At 48.9% G+C, this 21,094-nt stretch overlaps 1 protein-coding gene across 1 annotated transcript in view; it reads left to right on the top strand.

Moving 5' to 3' along the window:
- Positions 1-4,778: 4,778 nt before the first annotated feature.
- ift74 (intraflagellar transport 74) overlaps positions 4,779-21,094 on the top strand; it is a 146,828-nt gene continuing 130,512 nt past the window's right edge. Inside the window, exons 1-7 of the mRNA XM_085991833.1 lie at positions 4,779-5,042; positions 9,895-10,030; positions 10,565-10,613; positions 12,972-13,070; positions 13,155-13,215; positions 14,249-14,308; positions 15,571-15,632. Of these exons, the coding sequence (XP_085847959.1) occupies positions 4,926-5,042; positions 9,895-10,030; positions 10,565-10,613; positions 12,972-13,070; positions 13,155-13,215; positions 14,249-14,308; positions 15,571-15,632 (584 nt within the window). The 5' untranslated portion in view covers positions 4,779-4,925. The remainder of the gene's footprint in view (positions 5,043-9,894; positions 10,031-10,564; positions 10,614-12,971; positions 13,071-13,154; positions 13,216-14,248; positions 14,309-15,570; positions 15,633-21,094) is intronic.

The raw sequence follows: 21,094 nt of genomic DNA, 5'->3' as shown, positions 1-21,094 counted from the left end.
CCACTCCCGAGGCTAACAACGCAGCCACCTCTGCTGTTGTGAGGGTGGCAAATGACAGAGGCCCACCTCCAGTTCTCTCCCTCTCCCTCTTATTGTGCGCTCTCTTCTCCTGCAAGGAGGGAAAAAAGAGAAGGCTGAGTGAGAGTGATGGAATGAGTGTAAGGAGTGGATGGGTAACATCTTTAAAGGGAGACTATGATGGACTGGGTTGGCAATGCCAAGTGGCCTCCTTGTGTGTTGCTAGTTGATATGACTGCATTAGGATGAGACTGAGTGTGAGGGGTGGCTAGTAAGATGGGGTTGTGATAATGTAGATAGAGAGAGCGGGATGGGTGGAGGTGCAAGGTATGTTGGTGTGAATAAGGATGTGCAGGAGTAGGTTTGGGAAGGCAGAGTGATGGGGATGTGATGAGAGACACAGCAGGATGAAGTTGAGTGTGGCTTTATACTCACCTTTCCAGATCTAATGAGATCATTGAAACGTTTACGGCACTGCACCTAGGTCCTCCTGAACACATCCCTACTGTATACCGCCTCTCCTATTTGGAGCCAGGCTCTTTTTGTCTCCTGAGGCGGTCTCTTCTGCCCATTCAAAGGGAAGAGGGCCTCCCTGCATGCTGTGACTCCCTCCACAAGCATATGGAGGGAGTCATCGGAGAACTTGGGTGCAGCCCTCTGCCTCTCTGCAGTCATGTCGCCAACTGTTTGGGGCAATGAAAGCCTCCAGTGCAGTGACTGCACACTCCTAGATGAACCTTCAAATGCAATGTGGCCATGGCTCCTTTAAATATCCCGACTCAAAACGCGTCATCAATGACGTCATCAGACCCACACTATTTAACAAGGCTGGGAAACGTGCAGGACAGGCTTAATAGGCCCCATTATCGGAGGTCAATTTCTGCAGCGGAATGGAAGTAAGAACGGTGTTGCAACCCGCCATGACGACCACCCGCACCTGACCCGACCAGGTACAGAAAATTCCGGCCAGTTTTTCTTTGGTCCCCGCCACAAACTCCGTTTCCTAGCCATCGACTCCATCCCTTTCCCTGGCAGCTATCTGGGGCTGAACCAGACCAGACCGAGATGAGCTTCTGACTACATATCCACGCCATCACCAAGACCGCCTGCTTCCACCTCCGTAACATTGTCTGACTCCACCCCTGCCTCAGCTCATCTGCTGCTGAAACCCTCCTCCATGCCTTTGTTACCTCGACACTTGACTATTCCAATGCTCTCCTGGCCGGCCTCCCATCTTCCACCCTCCATAAACTTGAGCTCATCCAAAACTCTGCTGCCCGAATCCTAACTCGAACAAAGTCCTGTCCAACCATCACCCCTGTACTCACTGACCTACATTGGCTCCCAGTCTGGCTACGCCTCAATTTTAAAATTTGCATCTTTGCCTCCATGGCCTTGCCCTCCCTATTTCTGTAACCTCGTCCAGCCCTACAACCCTCTGAGATCTCTGCGATCCTCCAATTCTAGCCTCTTGCGCCTCACCGATTTTAATCCCTCCACCATTGGCGGCTATGCTTTCAGCTGCCTAGGCCCTAATCACTGGAATTCCCTCCCTAAACCTCTCCAGCTCTTTCCTTTAAGACGCTCCTTAAAACCTACCTCTTTGACTCTGTCCTAAATATCTCATGTGGCTCGGTGTCAAATTTTGTCTGATTGCGCTCCTGTGAAGCGCCTTGGGACGTTTTACTACATTAAAGGCGCTATATACATGCAAGTTGTTGTTGTTGATTAGTAATTTTCTGCCTGTAAAGTTGGATTTTTAATTTTTTTGCAAATGAGAAGTTAAAATGCTGTACATGCTGGCAGTGAAAAAAGGTAGTTGGGTTCTAAAATAGATTTTCCTGGATATGCCCTTTCCCAGGGCAGTTTGGATGGAGTGAACTGGCTGTTCAACTTAATATGCAATCTTTGTGTGGCACGTAGTGCATGAACATTTGGAGGCACACTATTGGTGAAGGCCCAGCCACAAGGAACAGGATATTTGAGGACTTTGAGGCCTTTAGTGAGGAACCTCATTAAGGGTCTGGTGCAATAGGAGCTCTATGCCAGAACTCCAGAGCAGGGCAAAAAAATTCAGCATTCAGATCGCAAAATAAAATTTTGATGAGGGGACCTCTGATGAATCACTGTCAAATGTGATTGCATATTGATTGTGCTACCTACTGTCTTTTCACCATTTAAATTGCCTATTTTTAAATAGCATGTAAACAAATTGTCCAACACCACAAATTGAATCAGTCCATGAATTCTCTCCTTCCCCCGCCCCCACTGACTTCTGCTGAATTGCTTTCAGCTCTTTTCAATTTAGCAGCATCATTCAACACAATACTCCTTAGCTGTAGTCTCAGTTGGCCATGTCAGCTGCAATCTCAAATCTTTTTAAGTTCTCGGGTCACAATACAATGATTAATAGGTTGTACTGCAATAAAATATACTGCTTGCTCAAAAGGCTTACTGCAGTGATGAGTGACAAAATTGTCATTTACAGGAATCTATCCCTGTACTTGCTCAATTGTTATTGTGAGTTCAATGCTGTGAAGAAAGTGACAGAGAGTTGTAGTGCAATTGAGAAATTGCAAAGCAACTGAACCGCAGAGGTGATTTTGTAGGAATGGAGTCTGAAGGTGTCAGCCAGGAATTTCAAAGGTTCCTTTCAGCCTTCTGAGAGTCTGAGTCAACACTAGGCCTGGCATGATTCTGGAGTATTTAGATGGACTAATTTCTCTTGAAGAGATCGATAGGGCTATGCTGGGTGCTCCTGTTGTTCTGGAAGAAGTATGGCAGGTCATAGGCACCATGCTAGCTAGAATCATACAAGGTCCTGACAGATTATCTGTTGACTTCTATATAAAGGCCCAGAATATTTCACATTTTCCATTTTAGATGTCCTGTTACCATGTTATAAATGCAGATGAAGGTCCAGATACATAGATATTCTACCATCTCAATGACCCTGAAAAAGGGCAAGGATCTCCTAGATTGCATCTCCTATTGACTTATCATGGGCAAATTGCAATTCTAAACTTTTAACCAAAGTAATGGCAATATGTTAGAGTAATCCAAATGGGAAATTTTCCACTTGTGGCACAATGGAAGTGTGTGAGCATATTTTGCATGTGGAAGAGGCCTTCTATTATTTTCTGAGGTATTCATTTAAAATAATTATTAAGCACTTCCAGCACTCACTAAGCCGTACACTGGGAATGTGGACGCCAGCAAGTGGGAAGCAAGATATACAGTGCAGCAGCACCCCAAGTCGGCGCTGTACTTCCTTTGCTGTTAAAGTGCAGTTTTCCAATTGGTCCTGGCTGTCTTTGTGAACATGGTCCTTCTTGCAGGTGCATAAGTTTGACACCATGAATAAGTTTGCCACGGTTGCGTGTTAATTTATGCTGGTTTAACATCGCAGCAAGACAATGCTTTCATCACAACCAACTGCATCATTAGGGCACTCTTTAGCCTAAACAATTGGAATGGCAGCTCATATTTATGCAATTATACAATTCCAATGAAACCTTTCAATAATGTTTGGCAAAGGCCATAAAAGCCACTCCCAAAACCCACTTACTGCTGTACATTCTTGTATTCTTGTTTTTGGGTGTGGGTGCACAATTGCAAAGCAAGCAGGACTCATTAAAACAGTCAGCACTTCACCGGTCTCTATGATTGCAGGAGAAGGATGCTCACAACCAAGTAATGGACATTGGTATACTCCGCCATAACCCGCCAGGAACAATTAACTTTGGAAGTTGTGGGTCAACACTTGAGAATCAACTATGCTTACCCAATTCTTTTGAAAATGAATCAAAATGGAACACATGCAGAAGGTAATCTTACTTAAGACATAACTGTCAGTATTTAACATGCCTGACTTGTATGTTTTTCATACAAACCTACCATTTTGGCATAGAGAGCCCTCAGCAAGGCTGGGAGTAATAAACTTTGCCATTCTCCAACAGCAGGGTGTTTAAATCTTCATTTGGACAATTTGTCAGTTATGAGGGAGTGCTGCACTGTTGGTGGTGCCACCTTTCGGATGAGACGTTAAACCGAGGCCCCGTCTGCTCTCTCAGGTGGACGTAAAAGATCCTATGGCACCATATCCAAGAAGAGTAGGGGAGGTCTCCCCAGTGTCCTGGCCAATAGTTATCCCTCAACCAACATCACTAAAACAGATTATCTGCTCATTTATCACATTGCTGTTTGTGGGAGCTTGCTGTGCGCAAATTGGCTGCCCATTTCCTGCATTACAACAATGACTATGCTTCAAATAGTACTTCATTGGCTGTAAAGCGCTTTGGGCGCTCCTGAGGTTGTGAAAGACACTGTATAAATCCAAGTGTTTCTTTTTCTTAGTTGTTCCAGGGGCCAGCAAATATTTACCAATGACCCCCCTGAACCCCAGCAGGTTTTGATGGGGCGATCTGACGGCCTTCAAAGCTTGGCAGGTCGATCTCCTGGGCTGTCTGTGAAACAACTCATGTGGCATGGCAGTCAAAATGACTAGATATTGAATGAGAAGCACGCAGGCAAAGAGCCAACCTCACTCACAGCCCATCTGTGTTCGACTGAAGCACGAAGGGTGAAGAAAATCCCCCAACCCTTACCAATCGCCAACCGGCGACACGCTTGCTCTCGCGACAGCTACAGTGCGGCGGTTGCTGGGTTACGGGAGGGGCGCGCGCGGCGGTTGCTGGGTTACGGGAGGGGAGCGCGCGGCGGTTGCTGGGTTACGGGAGGGGCGCGCGCGGCGGTTGCTGGGTTACGGGAGGGGCGCGCGCGGCAGTTGCTGGGCTACTGGAGGGGCGCGCGCGGCAGTTGCTGGGCTACTGGAGGGGCGCGCGCGCGGCGGCGATGCTTCACGGTAAACAGACAGCAGTGTGGAGAAGTTAAAGAGCGATCGGAGGATGGCGAGCGGGCAAAGGCCTCCTTCGGCGGCCCGGCCGATGACTAAAGGAGCCGCTGGAAGACCACCACCGACTGCGGCCCGAGCTCCGCCGACTGCCCTGCGGATTGGGACTGGGGTACGTCAGCCAGTCAGTTTGTGCTCCATGTGGGGCTCAGTCTGGGCCGTGACACCGTACCATTGAGCGGCCCGAGGCTGTACAGCGCCGTAACCCCGACACCGTCCCCACATCCCCCGCCCTCACCCCCACCACCGGCGGACTCCGCCCCGCCGCCGACATCTCACCCCCCCCCACATCACCCCTCGATATCCCCCTCCCCCCCCCCCCGCAACAATCACCTCCCCCGACATCACCCCCCCCGACATCATCATGCCCCCCCCCACATCTCCCCCGACATCACCCCCCCAGACATCACCACCCCCCCTCGACATCACCTCCCCGCCCCCAACATCACCCCCCCCCCCCCGACATCACCACCCCTCCGACATCACCCCCCCCCCGACATCACCCCTCGATATCCCCCTCCCCCCCCAACAATCACCCCCCCCCCGACATCACCCCCCCCACATCACCCCCCCGACATCATCACCCCCCCCGACATCACCCCCCCCACCGACATCACCACCCCCCCCGCGACAGCACCCACCCCACACCCCCGACATCACCCCCCCGCCATCACCCCTCGACATCCCCCCCTCCCCACCGACATCCCAACATCGCCCTCACGACATCACCTCCCCCCCCCAACATCCCCCTCCCGACATCACCACCCCCACCCCAACATCCACCCCACCCCGACATAGAAACATAGAAGATAGGAGCAGGATTAGGCCATTCGGCCCCTCAAGCCTGCTCTGCCATTCAATGCAATCATGGCTGATCATCCAAATTCAGTACCCTGTCCCTGGCTTCTCCCCATATCCCTTGATCCCCTTAGCCTTAAGAAATATATCTAACTCCTTCTTGAATATATTTAATGAATTGGCCTCCACTGCCTTCTGTGGTAGAGAATGCCACAGGTTCACCACTCTCTGGGTGAAGAAATTCCTCCTCATCTCAGTCCTAAATGGCTTACCCCTTATCCTTAGACTGTGAGCCCTGGTTCTGGACTCTCCCACCATTGGGAACAGCCTTCCTGCATCTAGTCTGTCTAGTCCTGTTATAATTTTATAAGTTTCAATGAGATCCCCTCTCATTCTTCTAAACTCTAGCGAATATCAGCCTAATTGACCCAATCTCTCCTCATACGTCATTCCTGCCATCCCGGGTATCAGTCTGGTGAATCTTCGCTGCACTCCCTCCATGGCAAGAACATCCTTCCTCAGATAAGGCGACCAAAACTGCACACAATACTCAAGGTGTGCTCTCACCAAGGCCCTGTACAACTGCAGCAAGACATCCTTGTTCCTGTACTCGAATCCTCTCGCAACAAAGGCCAACATACCATTTGCCTTCTTAACTGTCTGCTGCACCTGCATGCTTTCCTTCAGCGACTGCTGCACAAGGACACCCAGGTCTCGTTGCACTTCCCCTTTTCCCAATCTATTGCCGTTCAGATAATAATCTGCCTTCCTGTTTTTGCCACTAAAGTGGATAACCTCGCATTTATCCACATTATACTGCATCTGCCCAATCACCCAACCTGTCGAAATCGTACTAGAGTTTCTCTGCATCCTCCTCACAGCACACACGCCCACCCAGCTTTACGTCGTCTGCAACTTGGAGATATTACATCTAGTTCCCTCGTCTAGATCATTAATATATATTGTAAAGAACTGGGGTCCTAGCACCGATCCCTGCGGTACCCCACTAGTCACTGCCTTCCACTCGGACCCGTTTATTCCAACTCTTTGCTTCCTGTCTGCCAACCAGTTCTCTATCCAAGACAGTACCTTGCCCCCAATCCCATGTGCTTTAACTTTGCACGCTAGTCTCTTATGCGGGACCTTATCGAAAGCCTTCTGAAAGTCCAAATACACCACATCCACTGGTTCTCCCTTATCTATTCTACCAGTTACATCCTCAAAAAATTCCAGTAGATTAGTCAAGCATGATTTACCTTTTGTAAATCCATGTTGACTTTGTCCGATCCTGTCACTGTTTTCCAAGTGCTCTGCTATTACATCTTTTATAATGGACTCTGGCATTTTCCCCACTACCAATGTCAGGCTTACCGGTCTGTAATTCCCCTTTTTTTCTCTACCACCTTTTTTGAATAGTGGGGTTACATTAGTGACCCTCCAATCCATGAGAACTATTTCAGAGTCTAAAGAATTTTGGAAGATGACCAGCAATGCATCTATTATTTCTAGGGCCACTTCCTTAAGTACCCTAGGATGTAGATTATCAGGCCCTGGGGATTTATCGGCCTTCAATCCCGTCAATTTCCCTAACACCATTTCCCTACAAATACTGATTTCATTCAATTCCTCCCTCTCATTAGACCCTATGTTCCCGACATCTCTGGGAGGTTACTTGTGTCCTCCTTTGTGAAGACAGAACCAAAGTATATATTTAATTGGTCTGCCATTCCTTTGTTCCCCATTATAAATTCCCCTGATTCTGACTGCAAGGGATCTACGCTTGACTTCACCACTCATTTTCTCTTCACATATCTATAGAAGCTTTTACAGTCAGTTTTTATGTTCGCTGCAAGCTTACTCTCATTCTATTTTCCCCCTCTTAATTAATCCCTTTGTCCTCCTGTGTTGAATCCTAAACTGCTCCCAATCCTCAGGTTTACTGCTTTTTCTGGCCAATTTATATGTCCTCTCCATGGATCTTATGCTATCCCTAATTTCCCTTGTTAGCCCCTCCCCACCCCGACATCACCCCCCACCCGCCATCCCCCCACCCCGACATCCCCCCACCCCGACATTCCCCCCCGACAACATCCCCCCCCCCGACATCCCCCCCACCCCGACATCCCCCCCACCCCGACATCCCCCCCACCCCGACATCCCCCACCCCGACATCCCCCACCCCGCCATTCCCCCCGGACGACATCCCCCACCCCGATATCCCCCCCCGACATCCCCCCACCCCGACATTCCCCCCGACGACATCCCCACCCCAATATCAACCCCCCCGACATCCCCCCCACCCCGACATCCCCTCCCGACATCCCCCCAACCCGACATTCCCCCCCGATGACATCCCCCACCCCGATATCCCCCCGACATCCCCCCCAGCCCGACATCCCCCCCAGCCCGACATCGCCCCCAGCCCGACATCGCCCCCAGCCCGACATCGCCCCCAGCCCGACATCGCCCCCAGCCCGACATCGCCCCCAGCCCGACATCGCCCCCAGCCCGACATCGCCCCCAGCCCGACATCCCCCCCAGCCCGACATCCCCCCCAGCCCGACATCCCCCCCAGCCCGACATCCCCCCCCCGACGACATCCCCCCCCCGACGACATCCCCCCCCGACGACATCCCCCCCCCGACGACATCCCCCCCCCCGACGACATCCCCCCGACACCCCCCGCCAACATCCCCCCTCCAACGTCACCCACCCCTCCAACATCCCCCTCCCGACATCATTTCCCTTCCTCAACACCCCCATCCCCTGACATCACTCCCTTTTTCCTGTCATTCCACCCCCCACACATCTCCCACCTCCCCATCTGTCCCCCCCTCCCGCCACACCTCTCCCTCCCCAACATCTTGACATTCCCGACAACAAATACAAATCATAATCTTTGGAGTTCCAAAGCCAATGCTATATTTTTTCAAAAATTAATTTCCAAGTATTAAATTTCAATATACCTCCAGTTTACACTGTAAGTTGACCCCTTTCATATACCTTATTTATACCTCCAGTTTATTTATACTTTTCCTGCTATTTATGCTTTATATTTAGCGCTGCTTTAAGTATTCATACAAACCCCAAGCCAGTGTCCTGTAGCCAACATAAATCCTGCTAAACTCGCAGTGTTGCTTAAATTTTTTTCAGAACTCATCAGTTTGTGGCTTTCAGATATTTCATGCTAATCTCAGATTAGTATAAACAATGGAAGGTTTGAAATCACAACTTCCCAACGTTCTTTCTGTGTTTTCTCACTGTGATATCTGACATCATTTGCTGTATATTGACCATCTTTATTATTAACAAACATCTGAGCAGTTGTTTGATTTATAAGTATCTTTCCCTTTCCATTCACAGACTCTGTACTGTTCACCATTGTTGTGTGAGATCATTTTCTTATCTTTCAATGACGATTCTTACTTGTTTTAGTTGAATTTGTTTCTATTTAACACGTGCTATACATTATCTCCAGCGGAACGGGTGAGTGACCTGTTCCAAGTTGGTGTTAAATCAGTCACAGAGGCATGTGGGCAGAGAGCAGCGTATAGCCAGCTGGTTATGCACTATACTATATAGCAGTCTTACACTTGAACCTGTAGTTTAATGAGGTGGAGTTTCCTGAGGCAGGATACCACTCGCAAACTGCCTCCTAGGAAGCTTGCGAGAGCACCTGTTTGACATAGCTCCAGTTTTTCTTTTCTGTGGACAAAAGCCTGGTCTATACCTAGCACCTCCTGCTGGCACAGCCAGGAATAGGTGTCATCTAGACCCAGCAATGTCCAAGCAGTGTGAGGCACAGCAAGTTTAGAATTTTAACCTGCTGTACCACAAAATCATTTTTTTCTTGTTAATTGAAATCAAATATTTTAAATATCCATTTATATGAAACAAGGGCTGCACTGTAACCAAATAAGTACTAAGGCATTTGTCTATTTTTTTGAAATTCCATTTTTAAAATTAAAGTAGAAGTCATGAGCCCAGAACATTATTATTTTACAAACTCAGTCATGTATGAGCTGTCCATACCCTTTTGCTGACATAGAGAGAATATGGTTTGCAAATATGCAAAATGTAAAGCAGAGAGAAAGTGAAAGAGGAATGACCGTTGTTTCTGCTCAAAACTGTTTGACATAAATTAATAAAGTTCAGTCTCTTTATAGATATCTCCTGGAACAGCGAGACCTGGAACTCGTGGCGGGCCTGTAATGCCTGGAGGTGTGCTGTCTGCTCAGATTAAAGTTGCAGATCGTCCTGTAACTCAGCAAGGTTTGAGTGGAATGAAAACTGGAATGAAAGGTATGTGCATGTTGTCTCCTATCCTTTTTTGTATCATCTGTAAAGGTAGTTATTAATAAAATGTATATATATATTTTATTAGTTTGCTCTTGTAACATGGATAACACTGGTATGGCAGTATTTATTACCCATGCCTAGTTTGCCCTGAGGGTATTTATTACCCATGCCTAGTTTGCCCTGAGGGTATTAAGAATCTAACCATGTGATTGTGGGACTGGACTCACATTTAGACAAGGCCAGGGAGTGTTGCAGGTTCCTATATCTGAAGGGCATCAGTGAATCAGTTTGTTTTTACAACAGTCTGGTAGACTTTATGGCCATCTTCTGGTGCCAGCTTACAAATGACCAGATTTATTGAATGTACGTTCTCAGTTTCCATGGTGGGATTTCAACTCACTACCTCTGGGTTGTAATTCCAGTACCATAGTGGAAGATTATTTTGTTTTTCTTTTTAACTGCTATACTACAAAGACTAGTAAATGATCAATTTATAATCCTGAACATGCTATTTTTTTTAACTAATTTACTTTACAGGACCACAGCGTCAGATTCTGGACAAGTCCTATTTTCTTGGACTGCTTAGGTGAGTACATAAATGTTCTTGACTAATACAAAATATCTGTTGCAAAGCTAAATTCAGCTATATGTTCTAAGTTGTACAATTCATCCTAGAGTACATTTTAAAAGTTATTTGCAAGTCTAAGAAATCTCGACCCCCTGCCATTAAAGGAGAGGATAAGTATTACTGGTAGTAAGTATTTTTCTGTGTAGCACCTCCAAGTTTATTAGTTTGTTTTATAGTACTCTTAATTTAGAGCTCTGTTTTGGAATGTAACTAAGTACAAATCATTCCCTCTAAAGACTCAAACCCGGCAACTATGACATCAGGCCAGTGGACGGGAGTCAGTGGTAAATGGTGGAGGGGGGATGTACGGGTGGGTGGTGGGCACGATCATGGTTGGGGGAGGGAAGCCTAGGCTTCTAGGTTTTCTTGTGGGGCCCAGTGGAACACCCCTGCTCCTCCAGGCCCACAAGGAAACCTTTACAAAAAAAAAGTACTTTGATTTTCGGCCCTCTTCTGGGCCCGCTGCTCCTGGTGAGACTCCCGGAACCAGGCACTGAATGCGGCTGCTGAGAGTTAAAACAACGTCAAAGTACGAATGATGTCGTCAGACCCCAAGTTTTGAATTTCAATGAGGCCCTTGTCTGGCTGGTGCGAGGGTCTCACTGACTGGCCAGAATGCACCTGCTAAAAGCAAGGTGTGCGACCAACATCAGGTCTTGGCTTAGCCACACATTTCTCCAGCTCAGTAGGACCACAATCATTGTCTTCAGTCCCTGCCACAAATTCTGCTTGCTGGCCACACTCTCAGGCTGAATCAGATCATTTGCAATGTTGGTGTTCTGTTTGGACCTGAGCTGAGCATTAAAACCCCACATTTTATCCATCACTGGGACCACTTACTTCCACCTCTTGCTATAGCCGCTCTGCTGCTGAAACTCTCACAGGTGCCTTTGCACTTCTAGACCCCTATTGCCGGTCCCCTATCTTATTCCTCCCATAAGCGCCAGCTTGTCCAAAACCCTGTCACTTATGTTATGTCCTGTTCTCAGTCCTTCTTGCCTATCACTCACATCCTTGCTGACCTTCACTGGCTCCCAGTCCTCCAGTGCATTAAATTTAAATCCTCACCCTTGTCTTTTAAATCTCCCCAAGGCCTCGGCCCTACCTGTGCAAGTTCCTCAAGCCCTGTAACCCATCTTAAACTTTCTATTCGTCTGATTCCAGACTCCTGTTCAGCTCCCCTCCTCCTTCACCCTTCCAGTGGTGGTGGAGTCATCAGCCACCTTAGTCCTATTCTCTGCAGAGCCCTCCCTAAACTTTTCCACCTACCTCCCCACCTTTTAAAAACCTTCTCCAGAGCTTTCTGTCCCCCTCCGAATCTCTCTTACTGGCTTGTCATTCATTTCTTATAACTATTTGTGAAGTGCTATGGGAGATTTTGTTACTTTAAAGGCATTATACAAATTCAAGTTGTGTTGCTTTCTCTAGTGAGAACAAGTTCTGTTCTCTGTTCACAACTTGCATCAACAACAACTTGTCCTGATGCAACTAGGTTTCTGCTGGTAGTGCAGAGCTTTACTATGTGAGGGTGCGAAATTGGGCACATAGACTACTATGTCTAGTTTTCTGTGCAAAAAGGTTAGTGCTGGGTTGTTGGAGGCTGTTCTGGCGACCAACACAGGCCTCATAAACCTATCAAAATTATTCAAATTATCCCACCTTGAATTCAGCGGCTTCCTCACTTCTTCCCTAATAGAGCTGCTCACGCATATAAAACAGGCGCAGCAATGGCAGATAGCCTCGTCTGCTTGTTAAGGGTGGGTAACACTTGTGGCTGGAAAATTATTTTCCTTATTATATTCCTTATTTGAATTCATTAGTCTGTAATGCACTACCTGAAAAGGTGATAGAAGCAGATTCAGTAGTAACTTCCAAAAAGGAATTGGATAAATACTTGAAAAGGAAAAAAATTGCAGGGCTATGGGGAAAGTGCAGGGGAGTGGGAGTAATTGGATAGCTCTTGTAAAGAGCCGGCACAGGCATGATTGGCAGAATGGCCTCCTTCTGTCCTGTATGATTCTATGATTTTTTTGATGCTGTTTAGGCTTGATTTTTTTTTGCATTGCAAGACGTTTATTTCCAATTCTGTTTCTTACAATTGTTGTGCTCCAGTTATGGGGCACAGGATGCGGTCTGGAATTGCCTTACTCTGGGCCACTTGTCCTAATAATATTGATTCTGCTAGAATATTTTTTTTTAAATCCTTAAAAACTAGATATGAGAGTTTCTATTTACTTACAGATAATTCCAAAATAATGAAATAAAATTGTTAATTGCCTTTTTTGTCAGAAGCTTACCTGTGATATTTTTGCACAGAGCCAAAATAAATGAACTTACAACAGAAGTTAGCAAGCTACAAAAGGAAATCGATACATTTAATCAAGAAAATTCTGTCTATCTATCCTATGAAAAGAGGTGCGTACATAACAGATTAAATACTTTATTCTGTGAAGGCTAAATGGTTTTGGTTTTTAAACAGTTTTTCATATTTCACAACAGAGCTGAAGCATTGGCAGTAGAAATTAAAGATCTGCAAGGGCAGCTAGCAGACTACAATATGGTGAGTGGAATTTCATAAGTGGCTACGTATTGTTGAGAAATAAGCAGAGTAGTCTGTTATTTCTATCCAGTCATAATCATCATTTTAAGTGTGTTGCAAAAATAAAATGCGATAAATAACAAAAGAATTATGTTTTCTTTAATGTCTCCTGAGCAGTAACAATGTCACTGTATTGCAATATCAGCTTTGGCTCAGTGGTAGCACTCTCGCTTCTGAGCCAGAAGACTCAAGCCCCACTCCTAGACTTGAACACATAATCTAGGCTGATTCTTTAGTACAGCACTGAGGGAATACTGCAATGTCCGAGGTGCCATCTTCAAATGAGACATTACACTGAGAGCCTTGACTGCCCTCTCAGGTGGATGTGAAAGATCCTATGGCCCTTTTCAAGAGGAGGGAGTCCTCCTGATGTCCTGGCCAACATTTATCCCTCAACCAATTAGTATATTAGTATATTTTAGTATATCTGGTCATCATCATTGCTGCTTGTGGGATCTTGCTCTCCACAAATTGGCTGCCGTGTTTCTCTACATTCTCTGCAGTGTGTACCATCTACAAGATGCACTGCAGCAACTCGTCAAGGCTTCTTTGGCAGCACCTCCCAAACCCATGACCTCTACCACCTACAAGGACAAGGGCAGCAGGCACATGGGAACACTACCACCTCCAAGTTCCCCTCCAAGTCACACACCATCCTGACTTGGAAATATATCATCGTTCCTTCATCGTCGCTGGGTCAAAATCTTGGAACTCCCTCCCTAACAGCACTGTGGGAGTTCCTTCACCACACAGACTGCAGTAGTTCAAGGCGGCGGCTCATCACCACCTTCTCAAGGGCAACTAGGGATGGGCAATAAATGCTGGCCTTGCCAGCGACGCCCATATCCCGTGAATGAATCAAACATTTTTTTTTTTAAAGTACTTCATTGACTGAAGTACTTTGTGATGTACTGAGGTTGTGTAAGGCACTATATAAATACAAGTTTATTCTTTCTTTGATATCCTTTGACTTTATTTTGTGCTCTGTCTTTAGCTGGTAGATAAGCTGAATACCAATACCGATATGGAAGAAGTTATGAATGACTATAATATAGTAAGTATTGTAATTTCCAGCAAAAATAAAGCAAATGTTTATGCTTATTACTATAATTTTCCATATTTATTTTTCCTATCAACTGTCTTTCAGTTGCTTATTCCACCATAAAACAGTCATACAATGTTATTAAAGTAAATCCAGCCTTCTGATTTTCCTGAACATTTATATTTCTGTTCCTCTTGTATGCACTTTCAATGCAATTTTGCTAACTGTATATAAAAAGATGCATTCTGGCTTAGCTGAAATTCTCAGCTTTAAATTTAGTTCATTGCCCTGCTGTCGTCCTGCCTTTTTTGCCTGACCCCCACCACTACCTACTGACCTTGGATGTACCTCTTCACAGAAATCACAGAAACCCCACAGTGCAGATAGAGGCCATTTCGGCCCATCGAGCCTGCACCGACACATATCCCACCCAATCCCCGTAACCCCTACACCAACACATATCCCACCCTATCCCCGTAACCCCACGTATTTAATCCCCCTAACACTAAGGGTCAATTTATCATAGTCAATCAACCTAACTCGCACATCTTTGGACTGTGGGAGGAAACCGGAGCACCCGGAGGAAACCCACGCAAACACGGGGAGAATGTGCAAACTCCACACAGACAGTCGCCCGAGGCCGGATTCGAACCCGGGTCCCTGGCGCTGTGAGGCAACAGTGCTAACCACTATGCCACCGTGCTGCCACCAACGCCAGAATTTGGACTTCATGCTGCTCAGCTTGCTCCCAAACCTGGTCTGCTTTTCTTGCTCTTATGGACCACTTTGTCGTCATGTTCATCTATGGCATTGCCCCACTCTATCTCTGCAACTGTCTTCAGTCCTATATCCCCCTCACACTGTGCAGTCCCTTGTCTCCACCCTGTTGTACAACCCCATTCTTTTTGCCTAACCTAGTAGCCGAGCCTTCAGCCGCCTCGATCCTACTCTCTAGAACTTCCTCCCTAAACTACGCTGCCTCTCCATTTTTCTCTCCGCTTTAAAACCCATCTTTTAGCCAAACGTTCGACCACCCCTACTAATCACAAGCAGACGAGATGGTACAGAATAATTTTTACAGGGTAATGTATTGTCAAAACAAATGTCTTTTTAGTGCAGAAAATCTTACTGTATTATGAGGGCTATGGCTATACATTATGCAGTATAGTCCATTTAAAATCTTGTTCACATTATAAGTGCTACTGTAATAAAACTAAGAATTGTAATAGACTGCAGCGGATTGCTCTTAATGTGTATAATTTATTGTATTTTAGCTCAAAGCACAAAATGATCGAGAAGCACAGAGCATGGATGTAATCTTTACAGAACGACGCGAGTGAGTATTAATGATTATGTTTTGTTCGGAGTAGCTGGTACATAGGAACATGAGAACCAGAGTAGGCCCTTGTGGTGATTATTCTTGTTTTATAAGAAGCATTGTAATTGGTTGCCTGTTTTCCTGCCTTGAGATATATGCTGTAAACTTATTGGTTAGTTGATTCCATGTGACCTGTGGTGGCCATCTTAAATTCAGTTTTCTACAGTTTGGTTGAGACTGGGTGCTCAACATGTACTGCTGGTTTTTTAAGGTTAATAAAGCCTAGCTTTTGAAAGGCAATCTACTCTTTATTTCAATTTATTAACCTTTTGCTATAATGGAACGATATCTTCGACCGGAACGATTTAATGCTGACCCTAATTCTGCAGGAGTGGATGATCAGTCGAAACATTGGTATCGTACATTTAAAAACTTTTTGGGTGTGTTGGATCAGCAATCTCTGAATAAGTTGGATATACTAATCAACTACATTGCTCCGGATGTGTATATAAGTATATTTTGGACTGTGAAACTTATGAATTGGCTATTGCTACGTTGGAAAAAAATTTTGTTAAACCCAAAAATGAGGTATTTGCACGTCACCTTTTATCTGCCCGTAGGCAGCAGGCGGGAGAATCCTTGGATGCTTATTTACAAGCACTCCGGCGCCTTGGTGCTAACTGTAATTATAAGGCCGTGTCTGCAGAAGAACATAAGGAAGAGTCGGTACGGGATGCATTTATTAATGGATTACTGTCTAGATCAATTCGTCAGCGGATATTAGAAAATAAGACCTTGGCCTAGAAATTCAGTATAGCCACTTTTGGGGCGGTAAAGTCGGGCGGCCGCTAAAGTTTGCGCCCGGCGCAAAGTGGAGGCCACTTCGCCGATATTCAGTAGCTTTGGCCAAGGAGTTTGCTCGAGCGCTAAAACTGGTGATGCACGGCTATCTTTAGGCGCTAAGCCGGCGGTGCAGAGTGATACCGCCGAGGCCGGGCGCAGCGCAGGTGCGGTCATTTCTTGATTGACAGCAGACACCCTGGCGCCGGCCAGCTCTTAAAGGGGGAAGAGTCGAGTTCATCTGCTGCCACGCCCTGGATACTGCAGCCCTCCAGCTAGGCCTAAACACTGCAGCTGGAGAGAAATAGCGCCAAGAAGGATGCAGAGGGCCCGTGAGCGAGCGCAGCGCTTCTCTGCCCAAGATTTAAAGGTGCTGGTTAGGGCTTTGGAGAGGAGACGCCATATCTTGTTCCCGGACAGTGGCAAGAAGCCTGCCACCAGGGTGTACAGGAAAGCCTGGAGGGATGTCGCCCAGAGGGTCACAGCCACCTGCGATGTCCCCAGGACTGGTGTCCAATGCCGGAAAAAGTTTAACGACCTCACTCGGATTGTCAGGGTGAGTACCCTTTCCAGTGTCCTCCTCATCCTTGCATGTGCACCTCACATTATGGGCAAAGGGACCTCAAAGCCCTAATGGCCAGCCCTCATCCAGCAGCTATGGCACTGGCATGAACATCAATTGCACTTTCTGCACTTTACACACTGGCCAAGCTATTCGACCATGGGAGGCAGTGCACACAACAACAGGGCACCACACTGTACTTAGAGGCCGTCCTTTCTCTTGCAGGCCAAGCTGGCCCAGAATCTGAGGAGCCGGACTGACACCGGGGGAGGCCGTCCCCAGTTCCAGCAGCTCAGTGACCTGGAGGAGCGCGTGGGTCGACTCATGGGTGGCTGGCTGATTGGCCCCGTTGCATGTGGAGATGCCGACCCTGTGCTGGGCCCCAATGGTAAGGGCATCACCTTTTGGACCTCTCTCGTTCCCCTTGCGCTTCAGATCTACATCCTTTGCCACTGTCCGACCAATGCGCTGAATGCCACCACTCATGCCTCCCTCGCTGACGCCCTGTCCTCACTCTAAAGCTACTCTTGTGCCTTCCTGCTTTCAGCTGGTGAGGAGGAGGTCCCTGAAGCTGCCCGTGACAGTCCCTCGGAAGAGGAGGACGAGGAGGAGCAAGAGGAAGGCGGCCCATCGGGGGAACCCTCATCCGCGCCAGGGGATGGCAATGGAGGGGACACGTCTTCCCTGGAGGAGAGCCAGGGGGAAGTGTCGGAGGGGGGTGTAGCTCCTGTGCCCAGTGGCGTCCAGCAACGCAGGAAGGGTCGGCCAGCTCGGCGGCCTTCTCCCCAGAGGGGGGAAGTGTTGCAGGGGAGTGTAGTTGCTGGGCCCAGTGGCGTCCAGCCACGCGGGAAGGGTCGGGCAGCTCGGCGGCCTTCTCCCCAGAGGGAGAGTCCGGCCTCCAGTCCGGAGACGGTCCTCGCCCAGGAGGTGCGCCTCCTCGATCAAATGTCCGTGGACTCGGATCGCCGGCACACCGAGTTCATGGGGGTTGTGGCACGGTTGCCTGAGGCCATCGAGTCCCTGGCTCATAGTGTGTCCGATTTCGGGGCCTCACAGGCCAGGGGTTTCGAGCAACTCGGGGCAGCACAGGACACGAGTCGGGCCGAATTCAGGGCAGCACAGGACGCGAGTCGGGACGACTTCAGGGCAGCACAGGCAGCGAGTGGCCAGTTGATCAGTGGTGCCGTGCAGTCACTGGCTGGTCTGATGCGGGCACAGACCAGGGCAGTACGGGCACTCACTGCTGCCACACTCGCTGTGTCAGCCAGGCATCGCCAGGGCACCCGCCGCGCTGCAGCAGCACAGCGGTCTGGCCTTCAGCAGATTGCTGCGCATGCTGCAGTGCCAGCCCGGCCGAGTGCCAGTGTCTCATGCGAGCAGCGAGCGCCTGGCATCAGCCAGCTTGCCCCCATTGCTGCAGCCGCCACTGCCACTCCCCCAGTGAAGCTGCCACGAGCTGCTGGAGTGACTGATGCTGCCCAGCCACAGCTGCAGCAGTCAGCAGCCGGCCCCTCGAGGGCCAGAGCTCGTCTAGGCCGACCCCCAAGGGCATCTGCCGTCACGCCATGTGCCCCTCAGGAGCCTTCCCCCAGCCTTGCAGCACCCACAGGGCCCAGGTTGAGGCGGAGCAGCAGGTCGGCCAGGGGCCGGAAAAGGCTGGACAAGGACTCGCCCTCTCGGCACACAAAGTAGAGGGTGTTGCCAAATGTTTTTTTATATGGGGGTGGTTGTGTTGTCTATGGGGGTGGTTGTTTTGGTAAGGCCGAGGATGAAGGCCATTTGGATGGAAAAGTTTTGTTATTCCTCCCCAGGTTGTGGGAGTGAGTCATGTGTTTGACTGTTTTTTGGGGGTGTTGTCTGTTTTTGGGTTTCATGTGGGAAGGGCCCTGAGTTTGTTCAATAAAGCTTTTTCTTTATTCAGCTTGTCCATGTTTGATGTTTGAAGTGGTTGTTGCGTTAACCGGCTGAGGGCTTGCGGAGCGGCTGCATTCATGTCCCTTCATTGCCACAAGCCATTCCCTGACAGAGGGCCTAGAAGTGTCGTTCAATAAGCCGCCGACGGACGGCCCTTGGACCTTGTGGCTCCCTCCTGGGCTGGTACTCCTCCTCCTCCTCCTCCTCATGGTCCTCCTGCTCCTCCTCCTGAGGTGGTGGTCCAACGTGAGGTGGCAGTGCCTGAGTCCTGCGGATAGCCAGGTTGCGCAGCATGCAGCAAACGACGACGAACTGGGAGACTCTATCCGGCGAATACTGCAGAGATCCGCCAGAGCGATCCAGGCAGCGGAACCGTTGCTTGAGGACGCCAATCGTTTGCTCTATGATGTTCCTTGTGGCTTGATGGCTTTCGTTGTATGCCTCCTCAGCAGGGGTCCTGGGCGCGCGGAGCGGGGTCATGAGCCATGTACACAAAGGATAGCCTTTGTCCCCGATAAGCCATCCTCTTGGGGGAGGCTGTGCCTGGAACATGTCAGCCACAGTAGTCTGGCGCAGGATAAATGCATCGTGGCTGCTGCCTGGAAAGCGGGCATTGACAGCTAGGATGCGCTGCCTGTTGTCACACACCAGCTGTACATTGAGGGAATGGTAGCCCTTCCGGTTGCGGTAATCCTCGGCATTGTCGATAGGTGCCCGCAAAGCCACATGCGTGCAGTCAATGGCGCCCTGCACCATGGGGAAGTCCGCGATCCTCGCAAATCCGACTGCACGCTGCTCCTGCCTCTCCAGGGTCATGGGGAAGGAGATGAATTGGTGTCTCCTTGTGAAAAGGGCATCGGTGACCTGCCGGATGCAGCGATGCACGGCGAACTGGGATATGTTAGCTATGTCCTCAGCAGCGGCTTGGAAGGAGCCGCTTGCATAAAAGTTCAGAGCCACCGTGACCTTCACTTCCACCGACAGAGACGTCCTGCACATCAGATGTGGACGCAGATCTCTGTGAAGCAGCTGGCAGATCTCTGCAACCACCTCCCTTCTGAAGCGCAGCCTCTTAACACACTGCGCAGCAGTCATGGTGAGATAGGACACCTGCTGGCGGTATTCCCTGAGTGGGTAAGGCCTACGTTGCCGATGCCTGATGCCCCCTCTGCGTCTAGGCATGTCTGCCCCTCTCACACAGCGTCTGCGAGCCCTTCGCACATAATGCTGGAACTGAGGGTTGGCACCCCATGCAGCCCCCATAATATACTGGCAAACAATGAAATCACAATGAGGCAAATTGCCAAGCTCTGGCCAGAAGCCAAAAATACCTCCTATGTTGGGCCAAATCAGTAAGGTCTCTTCCTTGGTCTCTGTCCAGAAATCCGTTGCACAAAAGTCATTGCAGCAAAATGGCTGGCCTTTATAGTTCAGTGTAAGTGCCCTTTAATTAGCGCTCCCCGAGGCCCGCAGGGCCTCTGCTGCGTTCCACTTCACAGTTCTTAGCACCGCCACGCCCACATTGGGCGGGCGCGACTGAAGTTCCGGTTTGGGGCGCACAAAGGGCGTTGCACGACGAAATGACGTCATAAGCTGCGCGCGCAGCTGAGCGCGCGCAAACACTTTGCGCCGGCGCTAAATGTCTACTGAAGTTGGGCGTAGGCGCAGATCGCGCTGCGCCCAGCCGCTAAGTGCCTAGCGCTCGAAGTCTACTCCTCTTAAGGTGCTAACGGCTGGCGCACGCAACTGAATTTCTAGGCCCTTGGATCTTAAGAGTGCTTTTGAGCAAGCCTCTACATTGGATTTGGCTCAGAGAAGTTCGGATTCTTATGCTCTTTTTGATCGGCCTGCGACCGTGGTTTCGGCAGTTCCGGATGAAAGGGAGTCACGTGGATTTAATAGGAGTGGTTTACCAGATTCCGAAACAGTTTCTACTTCGGCAGCTGTTGCCTCTAGGATTCAGAAGTGTTATTTTTGCGGGAACGCCCGGCACCCCCGTCTGAAGTGCCCTGCCCGGGAGGCTGTGTTTAGTAAATGCGGCAAGGGAGGTCATTATGCACGTGTTTGCAAATCGGTTGCCTCCTCTGCGACCATTCAGCCTTTAGATAGGGCGTTTATTGCATCAGTTTCTGCCGCCTTTTCCCATGGCCTAAACAAAGCTATA

Source organism: Somniosus microcephalus, chromosome 1, assembly GCF_052327205.1.
Source record: "Somniosus microcephalus isolate GS21.2 chromosome 1, FLI_Smic_1.0, whole genome shotgun sequence".
Taxonomy (NCBI): Eukaryota; Metazoa; Chordata; class Chondrichthyes; order Squaliformes; family Somniosidae; genus Somniosus; species Somniosus microcephalus.
The sequence above is the reverse complement of the archived record's forward strand: the minus strand, read 5'-3'. Positions and strand labels throughout refer to the sequence as shown.